Source organism: Peromyscus eremicus, chromosome 22, assembly GCF_949786415.1.
Source record: "Peromyscus eremicus chromosome 22, PerEre_H2_v1, whole genome shotgun sequence".
Lineage (NCBI taxonomy): Eukaryota > Metazoa > Chordata > Mammalia > Rodentia > Cricetidae > Peromyscus > Peromyscus eremicus.
This window is the reverse complement of record NC_081437.1, coordinates 36,803,334-36,823,185: the sequence shown is the minus strand read 5'-3', so window position 1 is coordinate 36,823,185 and position 19,852 is coordinate 36,803,334. Positions and strand designations below refer to the sequence as shown.

Genomic DNA, 19,852 nt, shown 5'->3' with positions numbered 1-19,852 from the left:
GTTAGTTCCAAGACATTCAGAGTTACACAGAGAAACCCTGTCTTGAAAAAAGAAAAGCCAGAAGACTTACATCTGGAGGTCACACGTGATGTCACAGTGTTCGCGTTTGCTGAAGGTTTTCCCCGAAAGGGTCCCATTTGGTCCTTTTTATAACCCTGTGAGATCTCTCTGGTTCCATGGATAAAAACTGACTCTCCCATTTGAACCTGGGTTTTGGCTTCCTGGCCCGCATATCTGGTCACACTACCTCACAGCTGGTGTGAAGAAGGCCGTGACGGAATGAACTTGAGCAGGCGAAAATGGAGACTCACCGTGGATCGTGTTCCTGCTTCTCAGAGAGCCTGTGGTGACTCTGTCCATTTTCCACAGGATCCCCTGCAGGTCGTCTGGGCTGTACTCCCCGGGGCTTTAGGGTTTTGTGCCTTTTCATTAAAAGCAAACCACTTTGCCGCTCTATTTCTCAGCCACCATTAAATAAATCATCAGATTGTGAGTAACGGCCAGCCGTGGAGGGTATTAATAATTGAGTACCCTAAAATAGACTTCTGTTTTTGCAGCTTGCCAAGAATATTGGGAATGCAGGCTTTAATGAGATCATGGAGTGTTGCCTATCATCTGAGGACCCGGTCAAACCCCACCCAGGCAGCGACATGTGAGTATGAAGCCGGCCGGCCGGTCTCATGTGCTGAACAAAGGTTTGCCCTTGGCCTGAGCCCTGTAAGCAGGGGAACAGGTCTGGGGGGTCCGTCAGTCATTTTGATTTTTCTTTCTCTTTAGTCATTTTTGTGTGTCCAGACAGAAGCCCTGTGTGGCGGTTTTGTTAGGAAGGGACCAGAGGACAGTGGGCTTTTTAGCAACTGCGCTGCCCGCCAGGAGGGCACTGCCCTGAGTCTTGCTTGCTGCTGCCCTGGACCTCTGTGCCCCTTGCCTCTGCCCCTTCTCTCTGCCCACCTTCCCGGCGTGGTGAGTTGTGCCGGGTGACCATGCACCACTCACTCTCTTTGTTGAGGTCCTTTGAGTTGTACGAACTGTCGTCCCCTCCAGAAAACCCTTGGGTGTGTTTTACTGTGGACGCAAACTGACCAGGAAGCTGGGGTGCCTCGCTCTGTTCCAGCTGACCCGTTGATGGGCCATTCACAATAGGGATTGCCCACCAGTTTTATCAATGTTTTATTCCAACACACTGGGCTCGAGGGGGTGGACAGGGCAGTGCCATGCTGCCCCTCAGACCTCATCCCTGTTTCCTTGTTTTTGGTTTTTTTGTTTGTTTGTTTGTTTGTTTTTTGTTTGTTTTTTTTTTTGTTTTTTTTTTTTTTTTGAGACAGGGTTTCTCTGTGTAGCCCTGGCTGTCCTGGATCTTACTTTGTAGCCCAGGCTGGCCTCGAACTCACAGAGATCTGCCTGCCTCTGCCTCCTGAGTGCTGGGATTAAAGGTGTGTGCCACCACCACCTGGCCCCTGTTTCTTAAAATGGCCTGTTTGCCCACAGGAGGGCTTGAAGTGGTCCACCTGCGAGAGTATGATGCAGATAGAGGAGGAGGGCTAGGTCCCCCGGACAGCACCTGTGTGTGAACACTGGGAGAGTGGAGATCGGGGATCAGAGAAAGTTCTCAATCTATACCACAAACTACATTTCACCGGCGTAGGCCTGAAATTGAGTTAGTGGTCTGGGTTCTCCTAAAGGACATCGAGTGACAGGACAGTGTCTTTAAGAGCAGTTTTAGAGGTGGTCAGAGTGTACAGGGCAGAACACTTAGATCTTTGTAGCTGTTCTGTTTGGGAAACTGAGGCTGCAGAAGTGTTGGACTGTGTTGTTGTCTTGCAGTCTGACCCACTGAGGGCACGGGAACAGTCTAGAGGGTGAGTAGCACATTGTCGGTCGTTGGCTGTCTTGGGCGCCAGGTGTCTTGCAGTGTTAGGTTGTGGTCGGCTTATGTTTGCATCCTGTCGTGAGTGAGCATTTGTGACGGAGCGTCTCACAGAGATTGGATAACGTGCTTGTCAAGCATTGTCTTCTGCATATGAAGATGTTATTTTCCGAGCTGACCTGGAGAACCTGGATTCCCCATCCTTTTCCAGGCCGCGGGGTGGGGCAGGGTTTTTACGGTCTAAGTCTAAGCCTCGGTTTCTCTAATAAAAGGGGAGAATCTGCTGTCCACCTCAGAGAGGCGCTCGGGAAGCTAGAAAGATGGTTTGCGCTTAGCCGGGGCGTGAATGGTGTTGGCAGCAGAGTCTGAGCAATGCCCTGGCCGACCCCGTCTATCGAGAAATGAGGATCCCGTGCAGTTACTCCTTTCTTGGGACCTGCAGGTGCACAGTGCCTTCCTGGATGACTGGAGGGCCCCTTTTAGTGGAGGGAATGTCTGGGCCAGCATGGTGAGTGTAGAGACAGCTGTGGCTTGATGCTGGCTTCCTGGTTGTTACCAGTCTCCTGGAATGCCGGAATGCCGGTCAACTTTAAACCAAGAGTGTAGTAACGCACTTTTACGTACCGGGAGTAGGGGCTGCAGAGATGGTGCAGCTGTTAAGAGCACTTGCTGCTCTTGCAAAGGATCCGGGTTTGGGTCCCAGCACCTCCATGGTGGCCTCAGCGATTCAAAACCCAAGTTCCGAGGATCTAATGCCCTCTTTCTGGCCCCTGCATGCACCAAGAAGTGTATATGGTACACGTACATACATGCAGACAAAATATTCATGCACATGAAAATAAATAAATCTTTAAAAAACAAAACAAAACTGCCAGGATTCCTCACGAAAGCAGGACATCTGTTTGTTCTAGGGGGTAAATAATCCTAAGAATGAATACCGCTTCTTAGCATCCGTGCTCGGTCTGCTGTGAGGCACGCCCCCGACACACACACACACACACCACACACACACACACACACACACACACACACACACACACACCACACCACACACACACCACACACACACCACACACACACACACACCCTTGACACTTCTCACAAGGGAATTTACACTTCATTTTCTCAGAAATGAGGGTGGATGTCTATCACAGTGATGAAAACACACTCCCAGTCATTCTTCTGTGGGTGAGATAATCTGCATGACCAGCCATGGTGGTACCTGACTGTGATCCCCGCAATGGCAAGATTGAGGCAGGAGGGGTATGTCTTTGAGGCTAGCCTGGCCTATACAGTGAGCTCTAGGCTAACCTGGGCTACCTAGTGAGTTCAAGGTTAGCCTGGGCAGCGTAGTGAGTCCCTTAATCTGACTCGCCCCACCCAAATAGAAGAAGAAAATGAACTGCGTGACTCTGTGCGTGCCTCCGGCAGCTGGCTCTTTCTTGTAGCATTCCATCACACTTTACAGTAAATGTTCTTGGGTTTTCACATGCTGTCCTGAGAAAGTATGTTTCACTCAGTTTTGTGTTTGCCACCACGGCATGTTGCTTGTTGTGGTTCGGTAAATGTTTAATGGCCCAATAAATCAAGGAAACAGCCGCTGCTCTACGCCAGCTTCATTCAGCAGAGACTTTATTTCTAGATTTGATAGAGTGAGCTGCTTGTAGCTTGATGTGAGCACACACGGTCTCCAGCCGTACGCGGAAGGGGAAACCCAAGGCACCCGCTAGTGGCCTGTGGACCCCCAGTTGGGAGTGGAGGCAGAAAGCATGTGTGACTGGGCCGCCCGGAGGCCAGATTGTTTCCCAATCCCCCGCCCAAGCAGCAGGAAGTCCCGCCCCCACTTCACACCCCCACCCCACCCCACCAGATGGATAGGTCTGCGGTGTTCTACTGCTTTCCACCACACATCTCGGTCTGTACATTTAAAAAAAAAAAAAAAAGGCAAGAACATGCTAATGGCACAGTCTGTCTCCATGCAATCAGGTTCACAGGGTTACAGAGATCTGTCCCGGGTTTGGGCTGGAACCACCTTCAGGGGACTCCGAGCCCTAGGCAGATAAATATCCATTTAAAAAACAGAAACTAGAGAGTCTGATAGGGTGGGGGCACACTTGTAATCCCCGCACTCTAGAAACTGAAGCAGGAGGACCCCCGAGTTTGAGGCCAACTTGGGTTCTATAGTGAGACTCTTAAAAAAAATAAAAGCCCAGAGCTTGGGGCTGGAGAGATGGGCTCAGCTGTCAAGAGTGTATACTGCTGGCCGGGCGGTGGTGGCGCACGCCTTTAGTCCCAGCACTCGGGGGGCAGAGGCTGGTGGATCTCTGTGAGTTCGAGGCCAGCCTGGGCTACAGAGTGAGTTCTAGGACAGAGTACGTACTGCACTTGCAGAGGACCTAAGTTGAGTTCTCAGTACCCATGTGGTGACTCCCGGTCTGTACCCTTAGTTCCAGGGCATCTAAAGCCCTTGTCCAACTTATAGGTAGCAGGCATGCATGTGGTGCATATCCATACATGCGGGCAAAACACCCATGCACATGAAATAAAATAGGTCTTAAAACCAAGAGCTGAGGATATGGTTCCAGTGGCAGAGAGCTTGTGCCTGACATACAAATGGCCCTAGGTTCAGTCCCTACCCCCAAATAAGTAAATACATAAAGGCACTCAGCTGTTCCTACCGCACCCTTGTCCTTTAGGGGTCCCGGAGACTGTCCCACATTGTTTACTGAATGCACATAGGACTTGACAACTGTCCGTCACAGGAGCCCGTGGAGTTTAAGACACGGGATAAACTCCCCATGAAGGCTCCCCCACCTTGGTTTGTTAATTCCTGAAAGCCCCACACTGGAGAAGACCTGCAGCTCCGAACTGGGCCTGCCGGGGCCCTGGCCAGTGGTCTCAGGCAGCTGCCCATCTTTCCTCCACAGCTTCAATGTGCTTATCTGCACTGTGGGCATCCAGTGTGTCAGCCTATCTCCATGATGTGTAGGACCTGGTGGACAGGTTGCTGGAGTGCCACAAGGCTTGAGCCTCAGGGTAGAGCCTGGAGCTTTCTGTGGACTGGGGCCATACGGGAGAGTCCTGTAGAGTGACTGATTTAGTATGACCTGTATGACACTCCTGCTGTGGTGACCTGTCGTGGAGCAGAAACCGGGGAACCTCCCATCCTGGGTTGAGCAACCGTCTCTGGGGTCCCACCGCCTGACAGGCTTCACATCTGTGTGTTCTGTTCCCAGAGAGCTCAGGCATGTTGTCTAACAGAGACTGAAGGCAAGTGTAGGAAGTCTGAGACCACCGCTGTAGCCACAGGCCCCCCTGCAGCGTAGCTCGACAACAGGGAGAGGATGTGTGTGGGAATGAAGCCTAGCGTGTGCAGGTACAATCCAGATTGGTGCAGTGTAAGGCCGGGTGTGTTGTGTCCTTGTGGAGATGAGAGGTCACAGGGGCGGTGGCTCTCGGCTTGGTTAACTCCCCCCACCCCCCACCCCACCCCCACCCCCCCCACCCCCCGGTGCTGGCTTCTAGGAATCACGTTGTCTGCATCTTGCTATGCAGGTGTTGCATGACCCAGGCTTAGAGTAATAATGTTGTCTGTAGGCAACCGTGGGGTGAAAGAGAGCTGCCTGCCTCCATCTCTTTCTCACTGGGAAGGAGAGGATGCCGGGGCTGTTTGAGAATGCCCAGTGGACCCACGTACTCCTGAACCCCAGTGTCTGTCGGCTAGGACCCCTGCATTTGAGGGTTTGGTAACTGAATATCGTCATTCAGTTCACACTCGCGGCCGCTGAGGAGTAGGTGATTTTTAGGCACGCATGAAGACTACAAAAGACGGGGTGTAGATGTGTCTGTAAGTAGGAAGGCACTCGGGAAAGAACCAGGGTGGCCAGCCTGCCCGAGGAGGTGGCTCTGGACAGCTGGAGGAGGAACATGGATAACAACAGAGGAAGACATGCGCGTGTCGGGAGAGGGATGGATAGAAGCAAGATAAGCAAATCCACGGTTAGGTGTGGGGACCACAGCGTGCCGAGAGAGAGCTCAGGGTCACAGCAGGGCCAGCAGCAGGCAGCTGGGAGAATGTGAAGAATCCACGCTCCTGGCTTCTGTCTTAACTACTGGGTGAAGCCCAGGACTGCCGCGTGGGCTTCAATACCTCTGATGCTAGAAGCTAGACACACCTGTACTTAAGGAAGGAGCCCACGGGGCCCCGAGAGGGCTGGGCAGCGTGGTAGGTGATGGACTAGATGGATGACAGAGGCCTTCGGTGTGTCACCCATCAGTTATGTCTGGTTTCAGGATCGCAAGGAAGGACTACATCACGGCCAAGTACATCGAGAGGAGATACGCAAGGAAAAAGCACGCAGACGTCTCGGCGAAGCTCCACAGTCTCTGCGAGGCCGTCAAGACCAGAGACATTTTTGGGTTACTCCAAGCTTATGCTGATGGTGTGGACCTGACAGAAAAAATCCCACTGGCTAACGGGCATGTAAGAGGGGCCTCGAAAGGATGGAAAGGGAGGGGGTGACACAAGGGGGGTGTGTTCCGCCATGGTATTCTCCGTATTGCACTCACTCCCTGGAGAGAAATGGGTGGCACGTTTTCTTTTCATTGGTAGAGGTTGAACGGACTTCATCCTAATTGCTGGGGCCAGAAGTTGTTTTTTAATTTGGGGCGTTTTTTAGCTGTTGAAATACTTGAGACCTAATGAGATCTTAGAGGTGGGATGCAGGCGGCTTGTGTCTCTCGAATGCCGCATACACGGAAGTGGTTTTGGGCAGTACCGCCAGAGCTCCGCCGTTCTGACTGTGAGCCATCCGCTGAATGCAGAGGTGGAGTTTCCCACTCATCATGAAACGTTTAGGGTTGTGTTGCATTCTGGATTTATGACTTGCGTTCAGGATGCCCAACCCGTTCATGTGCCACATGATGATGTGCAAACATGGCATTTTGATATATATCCACGTCGTGGAATGACCACAATACAGGTCATCTCGTCTACTTATCTTTTGTTGTGGAGACAGTTCAAATCCACTCAGCAATTTTGAATATATGATTCAAATACATTATTAACTATAGCCATTCCTATACAGTAGGACCCCTCCCCCCCCTTTTTTTTTAAGAAGCGTCTCACACTGCCAGCAATCCTCCTGCCTCAGCTTTCTGGATATTGAGATTACATTTGTGCACCACCGCACCGAGGTTGACTCCTTTCAAATTGAACCTTTGAATGTTTTACTCTTTTTTAAAAAATGATTAGTTTAATTTTACATGTGTGTATCTGAGTGTATATATGTACACCTCATGCATGTAGGTGTCCTCAGAGGCCAGGATATCAGATCCCTTGGAGTCACACATGGTTTTGAGCCTCCCGATAGCGTGCTGGGAACTAAACGGGTCCCTGCGAGAGCATCAGGTTCTCTTAACTGCTGAGCCATCTCTTTAGCACAGTTGGTTTATTCTTAAGCTAAACGTGTAATGCCAGAGGTTGAAGGAAAAGGCCATCTGAGGTGGAAGGGACTCCACCATCAGAAGCTTAAAAGTCTAAAAGGACCCCTCCCCTCCCATAAACAGCTTTAGCGAGAGCCTCTCCTTCCTGTGGGGAGCTAGTCCCAGAGCGTCTCTGAGACCCTGCTGAGGAGCTGTGGCAAGGCCCATCTTTCAGCTCATACTCTCAGGGTCCTCCCAGAAGGGATGGATAGAACACCTCCTCCAGCATCCAGATGTGGCTCTTGGGATCATGTCTGTGTTACACTGTTGAGGAGCTGTTGAGTCTGGTCTTCCCGACAGAGTCCCCATGGGCGCACACTCAGAACTGGATTCATCATCCTGTATGGTCTGGTACCAGACAGGGCCAGCATGTTTGGACCCAGAATCCTAGGCTAAGCTAGATCCCATGAGTGGGAACATTGTAGGGTAACAACATTTCCTCTTAGTGACGCAGGCTCTTTCTAAACGTTAGCCAGTGGCACTCCCGTTCTCTCTCAGGAGAAAACTCAAGCCCCCATGTCTAAGGCAGGATGCCCGTACCGCCCAGAGGACTGAGTAGACAGGACAAGTGTAGAAAGAGGCAGCCACCCTGTTCATGCCTTCTGCGTTTTGGGTTTTTCCTTCCTGTCTACTTTTTCACCCGCCCACTCACCTGCCCGAAACAGCCCCTGTTTATCTATCCTCTCCGCTTCTGGTGTTGATGTGGGGATGGGAACACAACCCAAATGACTTAAACTTGAAACGCCCTCCATTTCTCACGTCCTGTAAGGAGACAAAGGTCCAGTCTCTAAGTTCTGCTGTCTTAGTTACATTTCTATTACTGTGAAAAGACACCATGACCAAGGCTACTTATAAAAGAGAGTATTTATTTGGGGCTGACAGTTTCAGCGGGCTAGAGTCTGTGACCATCGCGGGGAGCATGGCGGCAGGCAGGCAGGCATGCATGGTTGCTGGGGCAGTAGCTGAGAGCTCACATCTTGAGAGACATCCACAAGGCAGAGAGACAGACAGACAGACAGACTGGACTGGGCATGTCACAAATCTTTTTAAACATCAGAGCCCACCCCTAGTGACACCCCTCTTCTACCAAGGCCACACCTCCTAATCCTTCCCAAACAGTTCCACCAACTGGGGACCAAGCATTCAATCATAGGAGCCTATGGGGGCCAGTCTCATTCAGACCACTACATAGACCTTTTGCTGTGGAGATTAAAAAGTGGGCACTCTGTACTATAAAAAAACGTTTTGGGGGAAAGGTGGAAAGGCCTTTGGAAGAGACACGAGGTTCTGGGTTTGAAAGATGCCTCTGGGATTCCAAATGTCTTGGTTTGAATTTCAGGAGCCAGATGAGACGGCCCTCCATCTTGCAGTCAGATCTGTGGACCGGACTTCCCTTCACATTGTGGACTTCCTGGTCCAGAACAGGTGGGTGTCGCACTAAATGGATGCCTTTTTTCTTATTCTTGGGGCTTCCCAACAAGGGACCAGATGCTGTCTCCACTGCTTGGGCTCTGTTGCCAAGATGCTCATGTCTCGGGTTTGAATATGAATTATGGGAAATCCCTAGAAAAGCCCAGAGTGTGAGAACAGAAGACCTTCATGGTACCTGCAAGATCCAGCATATAGGGTCTAAGAGAGACTCCAGGGAACCATGGCTGCTCAGTTCCCAGTCTTGGGGAAGAACCTGGGGGTCCTGGGTCCTCAGCTGTGCCATGAGCATTTCCCTGGTTTGTTGTGTGGGCGGGTCTTTCCCATATCAGTCTCCACACAGCATCTCCACAGCAGAGAGCTATGGGTCAGTGAGGGGGTACTAGCCCCTGGTATTAATGGTATGTGTGTTTCCCAGTACTGGGATTAAAGGTGTGTGCCACTACTGCCTGGCTCTGTTTCTTTCCTAGACTGAGTCAATCTCATGTAGTCCAGGGTGGCTTTGAACTCACAGAGATCCAGATGGATCTCTGCCTCCCGAGTGCTAGGATTAAAGGTGTGTGCCACCACAGCCTGGCCTCTATGTCTAATCTAGTGGCTGGCTCTGTCCCATGATCCTCAGGCAAGCTCTATTTCTTAAATTACAAATATCACCATAGACAGCAGTAGAGGGTTGGGGTGATCTCAGTGGTAAGTGCTGGCTTCACATACACGAACCCCAAGTTCCGTCTTTAGCACTGAGCAAAGAAAGGAAAGGAGACCCTGAGGCATTCCTGCACTGAGGGAGCCGCAGGTTCCAACCCAAGGGTGCCTCTGTCCCCATTTGTATGCCTGTGGACGCAAGGCCAGGGGTCCTTTCTCAGCAGTGGTGACCCTTCAGATGGAAATTGCTTTTATCATGTATGTGAAACACCTGTACCTTTGGTTTCGGATTAACCTGGTCTTGTTTTATGAGAAAAGAATATGTGAAGATCTTCAGTATTCCCCTTCACCCGCTTTTGGGGGACTGTCCTAGGACCAGGCTTGGGACCCTAAACTGAACAGTAGCATTTCCCTCCCCTGATGGAAACATCAAGAAACAACATGGAGGGGGCTAGAGAGACGGCTCAGCGGTTAAGAGCACTGGGTGCTCTTCCAGAGGACCCGGGTTCAGTTCTCAGCACCTGCATGGTGGCTCTTAATACCTCCAGTCCCAGGGGATACAGTGCCCTGTTCTGGTTTCCATTGGTACCAGGCATGCACATGTTGTCCAGACATAGATGCAGGCAAAATGCCTGTACATACAAAATAAAATTATTTCTTTGAAAAAGAAAGAAAAGGAACAAAATGAAAAGTTCTTCTCTTCCCTGGTGTGACAGGAGTAACAGGTCGTGTAGACTGAACAGTGAACCTGATGCTCTGGGTACCACAGGCCAAGAGGAAAGGGGACAGGTGCCAGGATGGCTTCAGGGTGTGCCATCCTTTAACCCAGTGGTTCTCAGCCTTCCTAGCGCCTCGATCCTTTAATAAAGTTCCTCATGTTGTGGTAACCCCCCCAACCATAAAATTATTTTCATTGCTTCTTCATAACTGCAATTCTGCTACTGTTATGAATCATAATGTGGATATCTGTTATACGACCCCGCTGAAAGGGTCGTTCGGCCACCGAGGGGCTGCGACCCGCAGGTTGAGAACCACTGCTCTCACCCAAAGACAGCCAACCATCCATGGCTGGTCTTCTCTGACTTGGCTGCATCTCTCTGAGGCGGCCTGTTCCCTGATGGCCTTCACAGAGGTGCCCGCCCACTGTGGGGGTGAGCTGGATAAACTGTGGGCTGCTAATTCAGTTGTCCTCCCACAGTCTGTGGGGCCGCAGTCCTCTGGTCAGTGGCTATTTATTGTCTTATCTCTCTCTGTCCGTGTTTCGAGCAGCGGGAACCTGGATAAACAGACGGGCAAGGGCAGCACGGCCCTGCATTACTGCTGCCTGACGGACAACGCCGAGTGCCTCAAGCTCCTCCTGCGAGGGAAGGCCTCCATCGAGATAGGTAAGAAGATGCCGGGGTGTGCCGGGGTGTGCCGGGGTGCCGGTGGCTCTGGCGGCCTCCCCTGGCCTCCTTCCTGCAGCTCTGCACTGCTGGTGTTAGAAGCAGTTGTCACACTGGAAAGGGTGCCCCTCCCTCCCTACCTGTCCCGCAGAGTGGCGTGACGTCAGCAGGCTCCACCCACCGTCTGTCTTAGCCTCCAGCTTAACTTGTAGCCTTCAGGAATGCTGAGGGTAGGCCTGGCAGAAGCCTGAGCTGGGTGAACCCTGGCTCACCTCCCCAGGTGGGACGAAGCCTTTTGACAGAGGTGGCGCCATCACTGTCCCCAGAGATTCGCTGTCACTGTCCCCTCCTTTGCTCTGTAGTCCTGTGACAGATCCCAATACCCCCGCCTGCCCCTGCTTCCCCTTGGTTGTGGGCCCTTGACCTGCGGGCACTGCCAAGGCACGGTTTACCCTGAGCCAAACCAAAAGTCGATGAGAAGATACGTTCTGCTGGAAAGCCAGGCGTGGTGGCTCATACACTTGAGAGGCGGAGGCAGGGGGATGACTGCATGTTTGAAGCCAGCTTAGTCTCTACAGTGAGTTCCAGCAAGTCAGAGCTATTTAGAGATACCCTGTCTGGATTTAAAGAGGAGGAGGAGGAGGAGGAAGACAAGGAGGAGAAAAAAAATAAAAAAACAAGTAAACCTTGTTGACAGAGACTTCAGAGAAGAAAGGGCCAGTTCAGCTCAGACATCTGGCCTGCTGAGCTCACTGCCTTCCAGTGTCTCAGGGTGTGTGTGTGTGTGTGTGTGTGTGTGCGCGCGCGCACGCGTGTGTGCATGTATGTGTGTGCTCTTGCTGTCTGGATGGCTTGTACTTGGGGGTCATGGTTTTAGTTCGTTGGCTGCATCAACAGCTCTTGGTAGCTCATTCCTTCTTACTAAAATCATAGCTTTTCTACACTGTTGTATCCTGTGCAACTAAATGCCAGCCAGCCAGCCCTGCCCCGGTTAACCCGACTGCATCCCGTGACTCCTGCTTACTTTAGTGAGGTGTTCTTAATTACTGCATGAGATGCTTAGTCTTTGTGATCAGAATCACCATGGAAACCAGCCTCTGGGCATGTCTCCAAGGGTGCTTCTAGTGGGAAGATCCCTCTAACTGTGGATGGCAGCGTCCCATGGGCTGTGGCCCTGGACCTACTAAAGAGGAGACATACTCATCTCTCTGTGTTTCCCAGCTGTGGAGGCAGTGTGACCAGCTGCCTCTCCCTCCCTCTCCCGCTGCCCTGACTTCTCCACCATGAGGGACTACCCCCAAAGTGGGGGCCGTAATAAACCCTCCTTTCTTCTGAGTTGTTTCTGTCCGGTATTTTGTCCTAACAGTGCGTGAAGTAATTAATATGCAGAGTCTTTGGTGCGCTGTCCGTAGAGAACAGGCAGATACCTGAGAAATCAATCTGGGGGAGGGAACATGGATTTTGACTCCTGGTATCAGTCTGAGGCCAGCTGGGCTCCATTTTTTTGGCCTTGAGGTGAGGGGAAAGCGTATGACAGAGAGGGCTGCTCACCTCGTGGCAGTCAGGAAGTGGAGGGGAGAGGGACACCCTCACATGTGTGTCCCCACTGACCTACTTCCTCCAGCGAGGCCCCACCTCCTTATAGCCTTTCATCCATGGATGCAATTAGCCCTTGTCTCGATCCCCTCTGACCTCAGAATAGGACCAGATACCCTGAGTGGGACAGAAGAGAAGGTGGGGAGAAGGTACAGGAAAGGACTCTGAACAGAACACCGTAGCACAGGCACTAAGACAGCAATTAATGAGTGGGTCCTCAGGAAGCTGAAAAGGACACCATGATTTGAGCAAAGAGGCCAGCTGCAGAATGGGAAGAGATCTAACAATTATACATCTCACAGAGGGCTGGTCTCTGGAACTACAAAGACACCATCAAGAAAACAACCTAATTAAAAATGAGGTACAAGCTGGGCCTTGTGATGAACGCCTTTAATCCTGGCCCTCAGGAGTCAGAGGCAGGTGGGTCTCTGTGAGTTCAAGACCAGCCTGTCCTTCATAGCAAGTACTAAGAAAGTCAGGGCTACATGGAGAGACCCTGTCTCCAAAGGAAAAAGAGGGGTGTGTGTGTGTGTGTGTGTGTGTGTGTGTGTGTGTGTGTGTGTGTGTGTGCGCGCGCGCGCTACAGAGTTAAGCAGAGTTCTCAAAAGATGAAACACAAAAGGCTGAGGAACATTGAAAGATCAATTCAGGATCCAGTCACCTCAGTAGCACCCCCAGCTGGGGACCAAGCCTTGGACGTCCGTCCGAGCCTTTGGGGATGTTTTATATGCGGACCATCAGGCCAAGCTCTGCTGTCTCCTTACCCTCCCTCCCTTGACCTTCAGCCAATGAGTCAGGAGAGACGCCGCTGGACATCGCCAAGAGGCTCAAGCATGAACACTGTGAGGAACTGGTGAGCACCCACTGTGGGCAGATGGCCTGATGGAGTCGGGGTGGGGTGGGGTGGAGGAGAGCCCATCTCCCTGGACAAGGGTACAGCACACACAGCAGTACACACCTCCCGGGGTAAGCTAAGCACAGGCTGGCCTGGAGGAGCACTGGAGAACCTTCGTTGGCCAGGTGCCTACCCTCCCGGTGGTGAAACTTGTGACTGAGCATGTGCTCATGGGCCACGACGGTAGGCCTGGCTCCTCGGGCAGCTGGAGGAAAGGATGGACCTCCACATTATGGGGTACCCCTGAATGCCTAGCTCTCTTCACAGTGTGTCCAGCTAGCTGGCTTTCCCACTTTTATCCTTCAACCCAGAGCATGCAGGTCAATCTGTGCCGTGTTTCTCCTCTGCGATGGGATGAGGGAGACCAGCTCCCTCTCCCCCGCCCCCAGGGTACTCTTGAGTAGGGAAAAATGAGGAATTTGTAGATAGAAGTATAGAGGAGAGAGACAGAATCACAGGACAGCCTCCGGAGGACCTGGGTCCAAACCCACCGGCCCCTTCTGTCTCTACTAAAGGGCTTTTTTAAAGGAATGCCAAGGGGTGGAGCAGAAGACCTCCTCCCAGCACAGCCAAGTGCAGACCATCGCAGGCACCTGGTGGCCATGCATGTGGTCCAGCCATCCCCTGATGCAGCCCTGCTGTGTGAAGCAAGCTCAGCTCTCACTGGGAAGCCTTTGTGGGCTCCCACAGTGGGAGTAGAGGGGCTGTGAGCCGTGGGAGGCGCTGCGGAGTCAGCCGTCCTGCCTGGGTTTGCAGTGGGCTGTGCCTCATTCCGAGCTGTCTCCTCGTTTGTGGAGTTGAGGGAGGTAGTTGCACCCCTTTGCAAGGTTATCGCCAGAGTTGTTGAATCTTGTTAAAGCAGGTACACAGTTAGTACCCGACCCGCGGAACTCCTAATGCTACACAGGTAGACAGTAAGCAGAAGGTGCTTGTGTAGATGCTACCCATCAAGTTATTTAATCTGTCAATCCTCCGTTGTATGGGTGAGAGAGCAGACACAGGGGAGTCAAGTGACTTGCCCAAAGTCACACAGCAGCTATCTGGCTCTGGGCAGCAATTAAGCCCCGAACATCAGCTGCACATAGTAAATTGAAGGAGAATTAACCAGCCACTTTCTGTGAGAGAGCTGGAGAAAGGGGCCTCCTTTCCCACAGGGCTCAGTTCTCTTACTGTGGCCGCGAGCACATCCCTTCGAGGTCCAGTTGACGCCTGTGCTGTGCTAATAGCTGAAAGATGGTCATCACCTCTAGGCCCCCAAGTCCCTTGCCTGTGCAGCACAGTTTCCAGAGAGTCAGGGAGCTTTGAGGGGCTGGCTTATCCTGCGAATCAGGTACGGGGACCTCCACGGAGATCCAGGGATTTGAATAAGCAATCCTGGGGCAGAATGGAACTTCCCTGAGAGTCCTTCCAGGCCCTCCGCCCTGGCCTGTCCGAGCTTGGTCTGGACACCCATGAGAGTCTGTCCTTTGTGCTTGAACGCGAGGCGGGGGGGGGGGGGGGGGCAGCAACATTCACTGTTCCTGTCCCTTCCTAGCTGACTCAGGCCTTGTCGGGAAGATTTAACTCCCACGTTCACGTCGAGTATGAATGGCGACTGTTGCACGAAGACCTGGACGAAAGCGACGATGACGTGGATGAGAAGCTTCAGGTCTGTGCCTCCCTACCTTAGCGGGGTGGTTCCGTGGCCTGGTGTGTGTTCATTGATCTGGGCGGGTTCCAGGCTCCCCTTCCCATGCCTCTCCCTGCCTCCTAGCTCCAGCCCGCGCTGATGGAGGAACGGAACAGGCAGTGATTGTAGGTGGCTTGTGGGGGAGAGCAACCCGCCTGCTGTGGAGCCATTATACAGAGTCAGGTCCTGTAGACAGGTGACACTGTATGGCTGGTCTTGTTTACCAGAGTGACCTTAGAAACCACCACGTAGGAACTACTCAGTTGCCTTTAGAGCTCACCGGATCTCACTTCTTTTATTGGATGGAGACTTCAAAGCTTCAGGGGAGGTTGATTCAGCCAAAAGGACGTAGATGTTTTCACACAGCCTTGGAATGAGCATAGGGCTCTAGTCCTGGTCCAGTTCCCTATCATATACACCACTAAGCATACCTTGCCCGTACCTCAGGACGATGCTGCCTTCGCACAGGTCTGTGGGTGCAGAGCAAGTTCAGGCAGGCTCCCTCCAAACCCTCAACCCTTGGCGGTGACCCTTCCTAGCTCCCGCCACAGCAGACTGCCAGGTGTGCCAGCACGCTCTGTATTAAAATGAGAGGAAAGACCTGGTTAAGCACATTGTCATGGCTTAGTGTTTTATTTTTTTCCCCATAGGACTTTAGTATACTCTAATATGAATTAATATTCTAATATAAACTATAAACAGATGATTAATAGATACAAATGGGAGAAAACATTTCTGAAGGCTGTTGGACCGTCAGTGATGGAAAAGCATTTAATATCTGTACTTAGCGTTCTCTACAGCACAGATGTGTAAATGAAAGGATGTGGCTGTATCTCAATAAATTTTTATTTATAAAAGCAATAAGGCTGAATTTGATCCCTGGGGCTCATATTGTAGAAGGAGAAAACAGGCCCACAGTGTCCTGTCTTCTGCACATGTACCTGTACACATACACAAAGAACACACGTTTTTGTTTTTAAGCAAGTGATAGCCTGAGGATTTACTGACCCCTGATTCTTCGGGATCTCAACAGCTCAGCAGTTCAGAGGAGTGTGAAAAGGACTTGTTGATCTCTACCGAATTAATAAGCACACTGCCGGTGGAGCTCGATCACTGCTGAACGGCCAGGGCCATTCTGTCCCATAAGATAGTGTGGTTGGCAAGGAGGAACCTCACGGACAGCGTAGAGCTAGGCTGAGGTAGCTGGTTGGTAAGATGAAGTAACTTCTCCTTGAAGTCCTTCACAGAAGGAAGAATTGAAGTTCGTAAGCCATGGCTGGGTAGGTGTGCGTGTCTGAATTATATGACACAGGGCGAGTGGGATTTAAAATCTTGCAGCTCAAATGCAGCGGCGTATGCCAGGCTGAAACGGTACCCACCACGCAGCAGTGATGGATGTGTCTCCCTGCTGGTTGAGTTGATAGCACCTAGAGAAAGCCAGAGCTCCGTCTCACGCTCTCACCCCTGGCGTTCCTCCACAGCAGCCCAGTCCTAACCGGCGCGAGGACCGGCCCGTCAGTTTCTACCAGCTGGGGTCCAGCCAGTTTCAGCCCAGTGCCGTGTCTTTGGCCAGAGATACCGCAAACCTCACCAAGGACAAGCAGAGGGGCTTCGGGCCCAGCCTCTTGCAGAATGAGACCTACGGGGCCATCCTGAGTGGCAGCCCACCCTCCTCCCAGTCCTTACCCCCCAGCACCACCAGCGCACCCCCACTCCCGCCTCGGAACGTTGGTGGCAAAGGTATATGATTCTGAGTCCCCTGCGAATGCCTATGGGCGTGGGCCTGGAGGAGTTTGGTGCGTGGGTGTTTACTTTGTAGCTGTTTTCTGTCTGCTGCCTTAAGGAGTTCCCTTATTTTTAGCATGCCAACCCTGTAGAGGTTCTGCCTGGGTTCTTACTCTGGCAGAGGTGTGTGTGAGGTGATGCAGGGCTGCCCCTGGGCAAGCCCAGAGGTGATAGCCTGCAGCTGGTCAGCTAGGATGGCCTCCCCTTCCCTTCCCACCATGCTCTGCTCACCCTTTCCCGACTTGGTCCCCTCAGGGTGTCCTGATTGGTCCCCTTCTTCCTCAGGGATAGCTTAAGGCACTGTGAGGACTTAGTGTCTCTAGAATACCGTTGAAATGAAGGAGTGAAAGGTAGTGATTTGGGGAACAATGCTCGGCCTGATTGTAAAAGCACACATGTGTGAGCCCTTAAGTGTGCAAGGCTCACGAGGCTCCCCCATCTAAACATAAGCAGTCCCACTCAACAGGTGACTTTTTTTTTTTTTAATGTGTGTGTTTGTTTGCTTTTACAAATATGGAACCGTTTGTCTGATAGTGAAGACCGGCCAGCGGCCACTCTGCTCTTGAAGTGGCCAGCAGATGGCCAGTCCAGCTCTGCCAGGGCTGCCCATCTTAGGTGGTAGTCTTCAGGGCCTCCAAGGTCAAGGAGGGGCTTCCCTGGAAAGGACAGTAGCGTCCACTTGCTGTCCCTGAGCTGTGGCTGCCATGCATAAAAACATTGCAGACTGTCTCTTGCAGCCACTGGCGGCTGGGAAGGGGTGGGCAGTGTGGGGTGGTACTGGGTATCGAGTAGCTGGGAGAGCAGCTGGACAGACCACACATGCCACTACCCTGCCTAACACTCAGGGAAGCCCAAGAGTTAGGTGAGTCACTGAGGTGCCAAAGCGTGCAGAGCGGACCCTGTGCCCCCTGCTCCCACCCACACCCCCGCCTTTGATTCCTCCTGGGCCCTATGAGCACTCCCTGTCGCCTCCTACAGGCTGCCCAGGGCAGCGCAGGCCCTTCCAGGTATCTCACTGCTTCTTCATCCTGCAGATGTGAGCTAATTCTGAAAGGCCCAGTGTCACAGAGACTGGCATTCCCAGGAGTAGCTTGTGCTGGCTCTGTAACAAGAGAGACTTCATTGGCTCCGGGGGATGGTAGGAGAGGATTGGTCAGCTCCTTGTCTTGATTTCTTGCAGTCTTGGAATCGGAAGGATTGTTTTTCCCACTTTTTTTTTTCCATTTTATCTTTAGCTCTATTTTTTTTTTCACATGAAGTAAATTGCACCCCCATCCTGCATCTTCCCTGCCCTAGAGTCCACGCTTGGTGTGAGGATGGAGTTTTCACACCCCGGGATGGGGAATAGAGTTAACACTGCCCCGTGTCCCACACTGGGGTGCAGAGCTTACTCACCATAGGGCAAGTGTGAAGGCTGCTTCCCAGCTCTCCCTTAGACACCCCTGTGCATCTGAGTAAGTTTCATCCAGTGAGAAAGACCATGACCAGGGAAGTGCCATTGTCTTGGGGGTCATGTGAAGTGACTGGACCATCTGTGCTGAGTTCCAGGCAGATACGTTGCGGGAGGCTGACGAGAGCCCCGATCTCGTGTTCGGAACACACACTTCCTCTTGTCCACACTGACTGAGAACGGGGTCCTGTGGCCCACGGTAGGAGGTAGTAGAAGGGCAGAGGCGAGCAGAAGGCCCAGAGGCCCTGAATGCAATGCTCAGTAGATTGATGGCTGTTCATTTCCTTCTTCAAACTATAACAGTTTAAAATTTCATCATCAAATTGAGAAGGCCACCTGTGGGTGCTCCCTGGAGCAGTTTATTTATTATTTTATTACAATTATTTTTTGGATGCGTCCCACTTGCCCTCCTAGAGAAAAGAGTCAATCTTAGGGTTCTGATGCTGTTCTAGAAGGCTCATGTTGACCCTTTTTATGGGTGAGAGGATCAATAACGAAGTGTTTTGTTTCTGTTTTTGTTCCGTGCCGTGCGTGTGTGTGCGTGCCGTGTGTGCCCGCGTGTGGGTTTAGTTCAGGCAGCCACCTCAGCTAACACCCTGTGGAAGACAGACTCTGTAGGTGTGAACGGTGTCAGCAGGCAGCGATCTTCGTCAGATCTGCCAGCTGTCCACCCACCGCTGCCCCCTCTGCGAGTGACATCGACCAGTACGTTTTTTTGGTTTTTTTTTCTCCTCCCCTTTTTCCTTTCTTTCCAGTGGGCCTTACGAATCTGGAAAACAGGGGGCACTGTTGGCAGCCACTTGGGGGAGACCGCTGTGGGCTGCCCACAGATAAATTCCAGATGTTGCCCTTGTGGCCTCCACCTCCAACCCCCGCCTGTTCCCTCGCCTACTCCCCCTCCCCCAAGATGGCTCCCTCTTTTCTCTGTCTCGCAAGGCATTTTAACGACATTCCCCCCTCTACACACAACATGCTTCCAGTTCCTTTGGCCGTATGGTGATTTGGGGGTGGTCACTTCAGTCATGATCTGGCACGGTATTTTCCATGCCAGTGTATGGCGGGCAGTTCCCAACACCGGGAGCCAGGCAGTGGAAAGGGCCTCTCTGCTGCTGCAGGGCCCAACAGTTTTCACTGGGTGAGTGACACCAGCCCCATCTGCTCCCTGCCCTGCCTGGGCCTCAGGAGCAGGGGATTCAGCATCTCTGGGTCTATCACTTCCGGGGCACTGGAGCTCTTCCTAGGCCGTGGTGCCTGTGGTTTAGGCAGAAGGCGCTCTGGCCCTCTGCAGGCATTGCAGCAGCAGTTGAGTGTGTGTGGGGGAAGTTCTGCAGAGGATCTGGGGCTGGGGCCTGCTGCAGTATTCTCAGGTCAGGCGTTAAGAGGACTTCACATCTGCCCTTCCTTCTGCCTCTCAATATGGTGCTCCTGGGCTAACCTAACCTGGGCTTTTTTGTTAAAACGGAAAAGGGAAGAGAGAGGGAGAGAGGCCTAGATCCTTTCGTTCTTGTTTTTCCCTCCCCAGAGCCCTTCATCCTGAGGCAGAGCACTGACAAGGGCCTGGTGGCTCTCTGTTATTTTTGAGATGGGTGGGGTGAGCGAAGGCCCAGGCACATGACCTCACTCTCGGTTGTTTTTATTTTTTAAACGGCTC

The 19,852-nt window shown here is 52.2% G+C and overlaps 1 protein-coding gene across 1 annotated transcript in view; it reads left to right on the top strand.

The window, feature by feature from the left end:
* The window catches only part of Asap2 (ArfGAP with SH3 domain, ankyrin repeat and PH domain 2), a 161,693-nt gene that overhangs the window by 131,485 nt on the left and 10,356 nt on the right, over positions 1-19,852 (top strand). The window contains exons 16-23 of the mRNA XM_059248539.1: positions 558-652; positions 6,161-6,350; positions 8,691-8,776; positions 10,691-10,806; positions 13,188-13,255; positions 14,832-14,945; positions 16,448-16,706; positions 18,772-18,906. Coding sequence (XP_059104522.1) covers positions 558-652; positions 6,161-6,350; positions 8,691-8,776; positions 10,691-10,806; positions 13,188-13,255; positions 14,832-14,945; positions 16,448-16,706; positions 18,772-18,906 — 1,063 coding nt within the window. The remainder of the gene's footprint in view (positions 1-557; positions 653-6,160; positions 6,351-8,690; positions 8,777-10,690; positions 10,807-13,187; positions 13,256-14,831; positions 14,946-16,447; positions 16,707-18,771; positions 18,907-19,852) is intronic.